A 12,946-nucleotide genomic window follows, 5' to 3' on the forward strand; every position below is an offset into this window, starting at 1 on the left:
GTACAACGTCGCACGACTACGCAATTGTCAGTTAACCACTTCTGCTTATGGAATGGCGACAAACTTTTACCCTTAAAAATCTCCATAGGCAATGTTTTAAAATGTCTACAGGTTACCAGTTTTAAGTTACAGAGGAGGGCTAGAACTATTGCTCTTGCTCTAATGATCACGGCGATACCTCACATATGTGTTTTGAACACCGTTTTCATGCGGGTGCTACTCACGTATGCATTCACTTCTGCACGCTATCTCATCGGGACAGGGCGCTTTAAAAAAAAGATATATTATTATTTACAGTATTTTAAGTTGTGAATACTTCATATGAGGTGTAGGACATGATAGTTTATAACCTTCACCCCTAAATTGCAAGGCTAGCTCAAAAAATTAAAATGTGGGACTTGCGATGAAGCATGCGATAAAATGGATAGCAAGTATGTCTGACAAGTAGCTTACAATAGTATAACCACTATATATCAAGGTAAACAAAGCATGTTTTGTATAAAACAAATTGATTTACTCCATACATGTAATACCTAAAAGCATCATAGCATAATAAATAGTAATACATGATAATAGACGACTCATTTGATCAATGTGAGTAAAAAGTAAAGCCATACTTCATATTATCAACTTACAACAATATGAATTTGTTCATGCAGTGTTAGCATCCAGTTTCTCAACGTGTTTCATGGAATAACTCCACTCATCAGGAGCAGATGCATTGTAAAAATCTAAAGAAGGTAATAAATAATGATAGTTATCAATGGGTCTCAGCATGGAAGAGGGGGTACAAAGAAAATAAAGTAGTGGAATAAAACCCATCCTGCTATGGATCAAGTCAAAGTCTGGATAAGTAGTGACAAGGCCAACTAGGGTACTCATCAGTCTCGGGAGCTGAGGTGGTATATCCCAAGGCATGTGATGACAAACCATCAGGGAACTTTGTCTTTGCTTGGTCTGAAGTTCGTAAAGAGCAATGAAAGTAACCAGCACATAGTCTACAGCTTGGGTCACTAAAACATATTGGGGCACGAAGACATTAGTATAAGGAATTCATACAGTGTGAAGACACAAGTGGTTACCAAAGATAACAAAGGTTTCTCTAGTAGCCTGTCGTTAAGCGTGTACATATGGCAGGTGAGATGGCCTCTTGCAGCGAAAAAGATGTCAGCAGTCCTTCGATCCACCTCCCATAGCAATGGGAGCAGATCTGCACCACCAGGGCGCTCACCCTGTACACAGGTACAGAGGAGAGAGCTAAGTGAAGTGAAGTACATTCATAGAGTCAGCGCTAGGTGCATGACTGGACCCCAGAGAGTTTACTAGAGTTCGTTGTCATCTGCTGGATCAGGAGCGTGGCAGTGTATGGCAGTGACCCTGTACAAAGTGCCTACCATAGCCCAGAAAAACCCACTCTGGTTAGGCCTCCTATCTGACCCACACTTACTGCCCAATGAGGAGGGAAACATGGAGAGAGTGTCGCCCTACACACTTTAATGGGCTAGGATTGTTCCCAATTCTCTATATAAACTACAGACTCACCCCATCACCATGTTATGGGGATAAGTAGACGTTTCCTAGGGTGACAACACTGCTCCTCCATAGATACTGTACAGTGAGTGAATGTTGTCATTCTTGCACTCTGTTACAGGCAGGATCACCAATTGCAAATAAAGATGTCTAAAATATTTTTTGTCATTAGATTTATATTTACTTCTTTACTTTACTTACATTCTCCTTTGTGTTTTAGTTCCATTTTTGCTGATTGGTTTGATTGGATGGTTCATCCACAGAAGGCTGGAGAAACATCCAGAATGAGGGAGACCATGGAAATGAATCCTGGCTGCCTTCAAGAGAATGGTAAGATTAATGGTAAGATGCTGAAAAGCATGCAAAGGGAAAAAGAGATGCAGATAAAGGCAACGAGAAGGAAGGGTTTCACCATTTCAGATATGCCCAGTGTCATGGCCACTTCCCTGGGTTGAATAGAACAAGAAGGGATCCTCCTAGAGTGGGACTTTAAAAGCCACAGACACTGAGTAGGGTTGCAGTATCATTGGAAACACCCCTCTAGCGAAATGTGACAAAAATGGGACACATTTTTTAAATACAACCAGTATACCCATATACTCCATTTCCTAAAACAGTCCACATCTCTTATACTAACATTTTTGGTGGAACTTCAGTCAACCAGCTAAATAAAGTGAAAATACACACATATGAACTATTTTAACTGTCAAAGAATTTCTAATTTTGTGTGACCAGTCTTGTGACCTAAGAATAAATTATATAAAAAATGATTACACTAACCTAAAACAAGGGAAAGGCAGCTGCTACATAAGAATGTGTATTTAAGATCAAGAAGTGTAATAAATGTAGCGCTAAAGTGACATACAGTGAAAGTGTACAAAATAAATTGTATAGTGTAAAGGTCAGAAAGTCCTGTTGTGTAAAGCAATGGCTGGATAAAAAAACAAGTCCAGTGATATAAATAAATCCTTATGTACTGAAGCCAGAGTCCAATAAAGAGACAAGTAGTTGTTCTCAAGCGGACAATAATGGTACCAACAGATATACTGTAGAGAGCATCCGGAGGGATATGTCATCCAATCATTGATAAGAATGAATAATCTTACCAGAACCTGTGGACCCAAGTGTCAGTGACCACGGGTCAATAAGGCATAGATAAACAGATCAACAAGTCAGCCAAATGATCCACAAAGTCCAAGATTCAGGAGACACCTCCGAACAGTCTTGTAGAGGACAGCAAGATCGAAAGACTGATGACCAGACAGGATAGCCAAAAAAGCTCACATCCAGAGGGGTATAAAAAGAAAAAAGGGGCCACCAATGGAGTAGGTCAAAAAACATAGGTTTTTATTAAAAACCAACATACATATAAAATGTGATCACAAAAAATCAGATGCCCCTGTAGAAGTCCTAGTAGGATGAAACATGTTGGTCTTGCTTGTCTCATTGCTCCCCACATTGCTTTTATAATTTTTTGTGATCACATTTTATATGTATGTATGTATGTTATTGCTTTACACAACAGGACTTTCTGACCTTTTACTCTATACAATTTATTTTGTACACTTTCACTGTATGTCACTTTAGTGCTACATTCATACACTTCTTGTGATCTAAGAAACCATGCTAGACATAACTGCCCCCTCACTGCAGCAGTTCAGCTTAGTCAGGAACATTGAAGAAAGCACTGTCCTAGCCCATTGTTGTACATTCCCGCAGATCAGTGTCAGGGTAAATTATCTGGTTACCGGGAGGGTAAGAGTTTTTTTAGGGAGGTTTACTATCAAGGGGGTCTTAGTGTAAGCCACCCATGACTCTTGGTGTTCGGAGTCTATCAACAAACCTTGAATCCTGTTGATTGGACAATGAAGAGCAGCAGCACTTGATGAGGTCTTTCCTGCCCTTGTCTGCCCTTAGCATGTATATTGTCAGCATAGGTGCATTGCAGCAGAGCTTGATTGGCTCCGAATGCTGCCCTTTCAGTCTGCTGTGCAGAGGATAAAGAAAGCTGATAAATTGAAAAAGAGAACATCAGGTACCTACAGTTAACACATTTAAAATATTAATTTATGAATACATAATTGGATTTATAGATGTCTTTATATCTGCCTGGAGTTCAGCTTCAGTATATCAAAGAAGATTAAAGTGAAACTATATGTAACTAGAGGCTCCAGAGTTCTTGCCAATGAATTCTTAATGTGTATAACATAATAGAAGATTATGACAGATTTGCTTTTTAGTGCACCCTCCTCCAGGAATGCAAAGTCTGTGCCCACCCTCATTGCTCCTTTACAACCAATGAAAACTCGATCTTATTTCTAGTCTAGAGTCTTCCGCCTTCAGCCACTGGTGGGCCATGGATGGTGTCACCCATGCTCAAGGGAGTAGTTGCATCGCTTCTGTATCTGGTTCTTGCTTCCATCATCCTTCAGATGCCAGGATTTTACTCTGACCTATGCAGCCACTGCAGTCAATGTATAATTTAAAAACAGTGTTGGCAGCAAAGGCTAAAGGTTTGAAGGCAGAAGAGACATTAAAGTCTCTTCTGCCTTAAAACTATACCTGATAAAAACAAATTGAATTAAATTTTAGTTCCGCTTTAAAGATTTTAAATGTTTCCTTATTAAGAAATTTTGCCAATGGAGATAAGAATAACTAGACGTGATTTAGCAGCTCCAATCAGATAAATACCTGAGAATGGCATTTTACATTTATAGTTTGAGGTCTAGATGTAGGGGTATTATTTAATTGCATAGATACGTGAAATATTAAGACTTTGCTATCGGTAAAATATACTAAACACTTGCGCTCTTTTCTCAAGGACTGTCACAGATCCTCACACTGGTCCTTGATGAGTTGGGTCTGTTCTACCACAGAGATGTCAATGGAATTGGAGTACTGTACAGTTTACTACAGGCTCCATGGCTGCAGTCCTTACTAAAGGTAAAGGTATTAGCCATTGTAAGCTCTCTTTTCAACAGATATATACAGATGCATTTAAAATATTAAAAATGTCCAAGCCATGGAAAACGGTTGCCGTGAAGCATTGTGGTACTAGAAAAAGGCAGATTTTCGATGAAATGTTTTGTGTCCACCCATATTTCAACTCAACCTTTTTTAAAGGAAAAAAAAACAATTCTCTCTTGCTCTGTTATACACTCTGCAAGGATTTAGAGGTTTCCCATTGCAGCATCCTACCTCTTACCTTTTATGTATAGACATACAAATGGATTCCACTCACAGTCTACTTCCTGAGTGCAGATTGGATAGGTTTTTAGGCCATAGTGACATGATCAGTGCCAAAGTAGTAATCAAAAACGGGAATGGGGCTGGTGCAAGATGTCCCGAGAGGTAGTCCTCAAGTCCGAGTGCTCTTTGCTGAATTCTTTTGTCTGCAACCCCAAAATACCAGACAGCCCAACTCACCAGATGTCCTGGCCCTGGGCTTCTCGGGACTTATTCCACTTTTGGCACTTAGTTGACCCTAGATCCCGTAAGCTGCTAACATTCTCGGAGCTCCAGGCGAAACATAATCTGCCCAGACAGGTATTCTATAGCTACCTACAAATAAGACACTATGCCCAAACCATAGCCCCTAGGCTCCAATTCTCACAACCATCCCCATTTGAACGTATCGTTCTGGAGGGACGCCACAGACGGGGGTTGATCAGACATTTACCAGCTCCTGAATGCGTGTGATTGGCCGGGGCGGGGGAAAGCATGCGTACATGCTGAGGTGAGAGAGGGAGCTAGGAGAGTCACTGCTGATGGAGGCCTGGCAGGCCGTCTGGCGGCAGGCTGCTAAATCATCCTTGTGTACCCTGTATAAAGAAAACTCGTATAAGATCCTTTTTTTTCTGGTACCAAACCCCGGACATACTCCATAAAATATACCCCTCCACCCCTGATCGATGTTGGCGCTGCCATTAAGACAGAGGCTCTCTCTTCCACATTTATTGGGCGTGCCCTCTCATTACCCCGTTTTGGCAGTTCACGCAACAACTACTTACCCGTCTTTTTGAGACACCAATTCCCCTGTCCCCTAAGCTATTTTTGCTAGGCATCTCCCAACCCCGACTTGCCAAGCCGTACAAAAAACTACTCAGGCACATTCTAATGGCGGCGAGGTGCCTTGATAGCCCTTAATTGGAAGAAATCCACACCCCCATCCCAGGAAGCCCTCTATGCTAGGGTCAAGGACGTGGAGCTGATAGAACGGATGACAGCTAGGATAAGCAATGGCATGGACGCCCACAACAAGGTCTGGAGTGAGTGGCATCAGCGGGAGGACACGCCGGGAGCGGGCGAGGTAGCAGACACGGTAACCTAAATCCCCTTTCTGTTCTGGACTTCTTTTCTCTCTTTCTTTTCACTCTCTGATTCTCCTCTCCTTACTTACAATCTATTGTTTTGTTGTCACTTGTGACACTAGAGTATAGGAAACGGTTTGAAACGCCATGTTTATTGACATGACTGTTGGAGAAGCCAGTTCTCGGAACTGGGCCCTATTGGTTGAAAGCTTAATTCCCTTTCTGCCCATTGAGGGCATGAAAAATAATCACTTTCCTGGATAAATGTTTGCTTTTATCTTCTACTGCCTGCATTTTATTGTGTCCTGTGAACTGTTTTATATAAATAAAAAAATTGTTATTTGAAAAAAAAAAACGGGAATGGGATAAGCAGATGAGCAGGGAATGACATTTCCTATGGAAGTTCTAAACGCAAACAATGTACAGAATTCACCTGTTCTTCTGGCTGCCAAAGCTACAAGGAGGCCATGTTTACATTATTAGTAAATCATAGCTATATACAGATTGATGTGAAAGGTCATTGGTATAGCCCATCTCAAAGTTTCTTTTTGTCCTAAACCTTCCTCCCTCTAGAGAATCCCCATTATTTTTTCTTTTCATTATGTAGCTCCTGTAGGACAAAATCTTCTTTTAAGTCTAAATGAAGTCATCTCCTGCTCCAAGAGCCTCTTTTTCTTGCAGACCAGAGAGAATGAGTTGGTAGGGCATTCTACATCACATAGGAACACCTTTTGAAAATCATAGATAGTTAGGGGGGGGTTGAAGGGATCCGTCACCCAGGACACAAAAAGACAGCTAGGTTGACTGGTCAACCTAGAATGCATGCAACAGCATGAGCCTTAGAAGCTAGTGGAGATCACTGGGGTATCTGTGTCTACTACAGTGATTTCCAGCTTCCAGGGGAATCGCACATGTCTAATATATGTGGTTGGACCAATGTAACTATGTATAAAATGCCATACCTGGAATTTTTCTTTAGTGCATATTAAAAATGTGTACATTCACAAAACTGTTTCAAAGTAAATTTTAAAGGTGCAACGTTATGCGAGGTGAGGTGATGTATAATCGGTATATTTCACCTCACATGCGTTCTATTGCAAGACACTGAACCGGAATCCAGCCTGTTTTTTCCAGCCTCTGTGGCAGGCTTGGTTCCAGTCTGGATGTTGTGGTCCACTTGAGTCTACGCTCAGGTGGACTTTAAATGAGCAGGAAAAGAGCATAGCAGAGCTCTGGCCTGAGACTCAGAAGAGCGCCTGAGAGAGAGGAGCTCTGTTTGGATTTGAAGAGAAGATTTGCTTTACCACATTTTTTGTGACTGACGGGGACCAGCCTCACACTGTATAGAGAGGAGTCTACTGTTTAGTTTAGTATTGAATGGCAAGGATTTACTTTACTGTTTTTTTTTTTTCATGACTTTGCAAACCTCTTCTAAATAAAGCTGGCAACCCGCCAGATTTTTTTTAAAAACTGCCTGCACGCTGACCTTAATTTCCAGTAAAGGTGATCCCAACAAGCTAATCTCCCACAAAGGCCATAGATTTGTAACTGGTGGCAGAAAAAATATTTATGAAAACCTAATACTCACCAATGGCCATGTTACAAATCGCAATATGTTCCACATTAAGAGCCGGTTCACACTAGGGCGACTTGGGATCCGTCTTGAAGTTGCCTCAAGTCGTCCCAAGTCGCGCTGTCGAGAAAAACAATGCAAGTGAATGGGAGCGGTGTTAATACACACGACTCGAGGCGCTCCGACTTCAAAAGAAGTTCCTGTACTACTTCAATACGACTTGTAGGCGATTTGTACCCATTGATTTCAATGGAAGTCGCCTCCAAGTCTGATCCAAGTCTGATCACTGTCTTAACTGAAGCGACTTTCCAGGAAGATAACATACATTTCTCAGGCAAACCTCTCCCTCCCCCTCCCTCCCCTAGAGCTGATTGTTGTTTGGCCACTGGAAAGTCTCCTGTCCTGGAGAAGACTTCAAGTCGTGTTGTAAATCGCCCCAGATCGCCCTGTGGTTCATGCTCAAGTCGTGTCGGAGTCGCCTCTTAAAGTCGCGCTGGAAGTCGTGTCGCCCTAGTGTGAACCGACTCTAAATAGCTTGCTGTATAACATTCAACAAGTTTATATCTTTTATCCTTTTTTGCTGAGTTTTTATTGTGTATACAATGCATAATGTCACTTGTTCTTTCCTGCAGGTTCATGACTGCCTACATCAATACATAAGAAAAAGGCCTATGCCTGTTGTACCCAAAGCCCGAACCCTATCCAGTGAGGTTAGTTGAAAAATTCAGCAAATGTCTGTCGTTCAAAACAAATTTTTTTCAGTGTTAGTTGCCTTTTCACTTTATTCAGTTATTTAAGTGCACAAGTAAAACATTATTAGATGTGCCATAAGAGCACAAAACAGATTTACACCATACTTGTCAAGACAGGTTAATACTATAGGTTTGTAACCAGGGGCCGAGCTCTGCAGTGTTAACTGAAAAGTCAACACTTATATGTATTCCACTGCTGGTAATCTCTAGTGGGACTTAGACTTCCTATGGTAACTAATTTAATGCACAGTAGATTTAGGACTACTGTATTACAGTATCTTCAGAAGTCAACAATATGCAGTTGCAGGTTCCAGTGTTTGTCATAGCACAAAAACATATTCAGTACATATTTGCAGTACCTGAACATGTCCCCATGTTTTATCCCTTTAAAGCTCAACTATTCTGCATCTGATTACCACAAATCAAAAATACAATTTAAAGCGGAGCTCCACCCAAAAGGGGAAGCTCCGCGCTGCCGGGCCATTCACAAAGCGTAGCGCACTTCGCACATGCGCAGTAGGGAACCGGCTGTGAAGTCACAAAGGCTTCAATGCCGGTTTCCCTTACAAGGAATGGCCGTGGCAGCACATGAGAGCCGATTGAAAAATCACGGGATCACTGGAAAGGTAGGTGTCCTAATATTAAGCTCCCTGGCGGTAATCCCGATTGTAACTTGGGGTTAATTTTCAGTACCAAAAGCAGTAACCCTGAGCCACACTCGGGATTACACCGTAGTATTCCTGTATTGTTACTTACCTTGTCCCTACGATCCCCCAATGTCCTCCTGCTGTGTACTCCGGCCAATGCATCTGTCTTCTGGGTTCCCTTCCCTGCAAGAGCTGCGACGCAGGGGGTGGAGCCGGGGCGGAAAATTCAAAAAGTTCAAAACATAACATACACACAATACATTGTAATCTGTTTGGATTACATTACTGTATCAACCCATTTCACCTCTGTTTTGTCCCCATTGCCTTGTCCAGTGCCCTGCCTGCACGTTTACCTTGAAACTTGAGAAGGTCAGTGGCATCCAAAAAGTGTCCCTTTAGGTCAAAAGCGGTTTTAGACCAGCTAGAAAACAGCGATAGTGAATTAGAATCACTTGCAGAATTGAGTGATAGTGATACATGGGAAAATTTGTCATCAGACACTGAAAGTGATGACAGCGACGACTCTGCAAGCTCAGTGATGTGCAAACTTGGTGCTCTATTGACTGTGGTACTGATCAGGCAGCACTAGAGGGGTCACCAGCAGGAGGAAGGAAGTCCTGATCCCTCTATATAGATCTTTATATCACTAGAGGGGTCTTGAAGGATTAAACAGTCAATAGTCAATGTTGATTGAAAGATTGAAGTTCCACTTTAACCACCCTGCGTGTACAGAAACATACTTGTTGCTCTACCAGAAATACGCTCAGCATTTAAGCCCTGTTGTGGGTGACAACACATGGCATTTTTGTGAACGCTGGTGTTAACCCTACCCAGTATCTTTTTCTAAACTACTCAACCACTCCCACTCTCAGATCTCTAAAATATAAAGGTTAGTCCAATTTAATTGGAAAAAAAAACTAGGAGAGCTAGGCAAAATCAAACTTTTTAAAATAACACAGGAAGTGTGCAGAGGACACCACAAGATCTGAAAAGATCAACAGGTTACATAACAATAACAGCCCATCTAGTTCAAACAACAGGAAAAAATAAATAAATAGAAAAGCCTCCATATACAGAATAGTATACCCACAGTTGATCCAGATGAAGGCAAAAAAAAATAAAAAAACCTATAAAGTATGGCCCAATTTGCTCCAGCAGGGAAAGCAAATTCCAGAAAGGGAGAAAATAAGTGATGTTCATAGTAAGGCTTTACATACACTTTGTAGAAGTACCCTGGGGAAAACGCAAAATCCTTATAGCTGCCAACCCTGGTCTTCTTTTTTAAAGGTAAATAATAAAAAACTGCAATACTCCACAGTCTTTTCCTTGTAGTTGATAAACATTGCAGACAATAAATTTGCACACAGTGTAACTTTACTTAAAGTGGCCCTTATCCATAGTACACAAAGCTTTGCCTCAAAACCTAATTGTTGCCATCAGTAAAAATATAGCTGCAACTCAGTCAGAGAGGAATCTCCAAGTATACATGACCTTGAAGTTTACAAAAAAAATTGTTATCTTTAGGCCTCATGTACACTGCTGCTGGTAAACGGACATTTAGGAGCAGTTGGGCATTTTTTTCAACTGCTCCTGAATTCTCCTCTGTTATCTTATCAGTACATGTACACTGGTTAGTTTATAGTCGTTTCTAGGCAGTTGTGTTCAGAGGCTTTTTCTTGAACCCCAAAAAATGCATTCAAGAAGCTGTTTTTAGAGGCAGTTGAAGCGCTAAACGCGGCCAAAAGCGTTTTGTTTACAGACGTTTTTAATTTTAACAAAAAAATAAAAAATACATTTCAAATGCTTCTAGATCGCAAACGCAGCTAAATGCGGCATGTAAACGCGGCTAAACTACCGTTTTTAGACACTGGTTTCTAGCTGTCAAGTTAGAGATTGAACAACGTCCCGTGTACATGAAGCCTAATGCCCCGTACACACGACCGGTTTTCCCATCAGAAAAAATCAGATGAGAGCTTTTGGCCGGGAATGCCGACCGTGTGTATGCCAGAAAAAAAAGAGAGCAGGATCTCTTTTTTCTCATCAGGAAAAATCCTAGCGGGAAAACCATTCGTCTTAATTGAATTCCGATGGGGAAAAAAAACGCGCATGCTCGGTGTGCTGTCACGCAGCTTTTACTGTCTAGCAGTTATTACATGTTATGTTATTATGTTATTTGGTATGATCCTTACCCCCCTGCTGTTCTGACTAGTTTGGTTGCTCCCACCCACCATTTTCTGCTCTAAACCCCATCTTTGCTTAGTTGCTTGAAAAGTCTGCAGAGTGTGGGAGCTGTGTATCTTCATTGGAAATGTACCTATGGAAAAGTCTCTATGTTTATATCCTTGTTACCTTGAAGCATAAAGAAGCATTGGAAAACACCTCTAGAGTCTTTATTCATTGAGTAAGCTGTCTGTTAAAGTCATCATTCAACCTGCTGCATACATCCTTACAGACTGGGTCTACAAGAAGCTTGTCACAGGTACAACCGATGCTGATACAGAACAGTAAATTTCCAGAAGAATCCATCACACAGCTATCTCTGCAGCTTCAGAAACGTGAGTAACCACATGTGTGTGTGAAGAACAAACATCCTAACACAGGATACCATCCGCAGGCTGTGCTCTGAGAGTTAGGCCTGAGTGTCACTGCTGCAGCCACCAGAAGCATTACTCTGTGTATGAAGCCAGCCTCCTACTGAATGCTCCATAACTGTTCACTGCCAGGGATTTTGCCTTTATTGGGGAGCAATAAGTACCTTTTGAACTGCTCAAAGACTGTATCATAGCTTCATCAAGTCCCTAGGATTTATCATTGTCAAGCTGTTTTTGGTTGTGAATCCAATACCTGAATCTACTGAAATAACTGTGTATTCCTGCCTATATAAAGTGACTGTGCAGTGAGCTGAGCCATCCAGTCTGAATCAGTTGCAGCACTAGATGTCACAAATATCCAGCTCCTCAGTTCAATCTGCCTAATATCAGAAGTCACTACAGAGCTCAGCTCTGGCAGATTTGTAACAAGACACCAAAACTACAGCATCCCACAGAGTCACCTGCATTTAATCAAGATAAAGCAGACTCCTTACTTCATTCTGCTCGTCCCGCTAGAGGCCCTCATCCATCCTTGAAGGCAAGAGAGGTGTATGAAGAAAGTAAGGAAGAAACATCTAGTAACCTGACTGCATTATGGCATAAGACTTTAAGTTGTATAAAAACCGCTAATGAAACTAGCAACAATCCTGAGCAATTGAACACTGCTCTCTCAAGGGTTAAGAAGGCATTTGAGAATTATAAAAGACTTTCTGAAAAGTTCTATTCCCTATTGTCACATTACAGCATAGAGGAAGCGGCAGTGGAATTAAAGGACTTTACTTCTACTGACCAGCAGAGGCATAGCACATATCTTGAAGCAAAGGCACAGATAGAAGGTAGATTAGCACAGCTACATGAAACTACATCCTGTAAATCTGCTTCTTCCAGACACTCAGGAAAATCTTCTAGATCTGCCCGCTCCTATCATAAATCCTCTTCTAAGTCACTGCGGTCCTGCTCTGTAAGGTCAACACTGAGCGACCAAATAGTCAAAGATCGCCAGAGGGTCGCAGCAGCCCAGGTTCAAGCCGCCTGCTCTGAAAGAGAAGCAGCCATCAAAGCAGAAGCTAAACGCATTCAAGCAGAAACAGAGGCTCAGCTAGAAATCCTTCAGAAGAGTAAAGAAAAGGAAGTGGCATTGGCGGAATTATCCGTCTTGGAACAAGCCCTATTGGAAGAAGAAGGAGCAGCTTGTCCCAGCTTGGCTGCTTGTCAAGACCCCATTGAAAGGACCCTACAGTTCGTCTTAAGCCAGAACAGCGACATTACAGTCCCACCTACAGTTGGAGATTTTTCTCATCATCATCCAGCATGTGGACCAGAAGGCAACGTGTCACAAAATCAAGCTGGTCAACTAGACACACCTGCTAACAGAGACACTCCGCAACTACCGCATGTCACAAAATCAAGTGAGTCAACCTACGCGGCTCACGTGCCACCGCAACCCTATGCGAATAGAGATTACAAGGGTACAGCAAAAGACTACATGATGAACTCTATGACCCCTGTGATACAGTTCTCTTCAACTTCAAATGCTCCACCA

The 12,946-nt window shown here is 41.8% G+C and overlaps 1 protein-coding gene across 1 annotated transcript in view; it reads left to right on the top strand.

Moving 5' to 3' along the window:
- The window catches only part of MPP4 (membrane palmitoylated protein 4), an 89,129-nt gene that overhangs the window by 7,510 nt on the left and 68,673 nt on the right, over positions 1-12,946 (top strand). The window contains 3 exon segments of the mRNA XM_040357240.1: positions 1,751-1,860; positions 4,352-4,473; positions 8,046-8,123. Of these exon segments, the coding sequence (XP_040213174.1) occupies positions 1,779-1,860; positions 4,352-4,473; positions 8,046-8,123 (282 nt within the window). The 5' untranslated portion in view covers positions 1,751-1,778.

Source organism: Rana temporaria, chromosome 6 (genome assembly GCF_905171775.1).
Source record: "Rana temporaria chromosome 6, aRanTem1.1, whole genome shotgun sequence".
Lineage (NCBI taxonomy): Eukaryota > Metazoa > Chordata > Amphibia > Anura > Ranidae > Rana > Rana temporaria.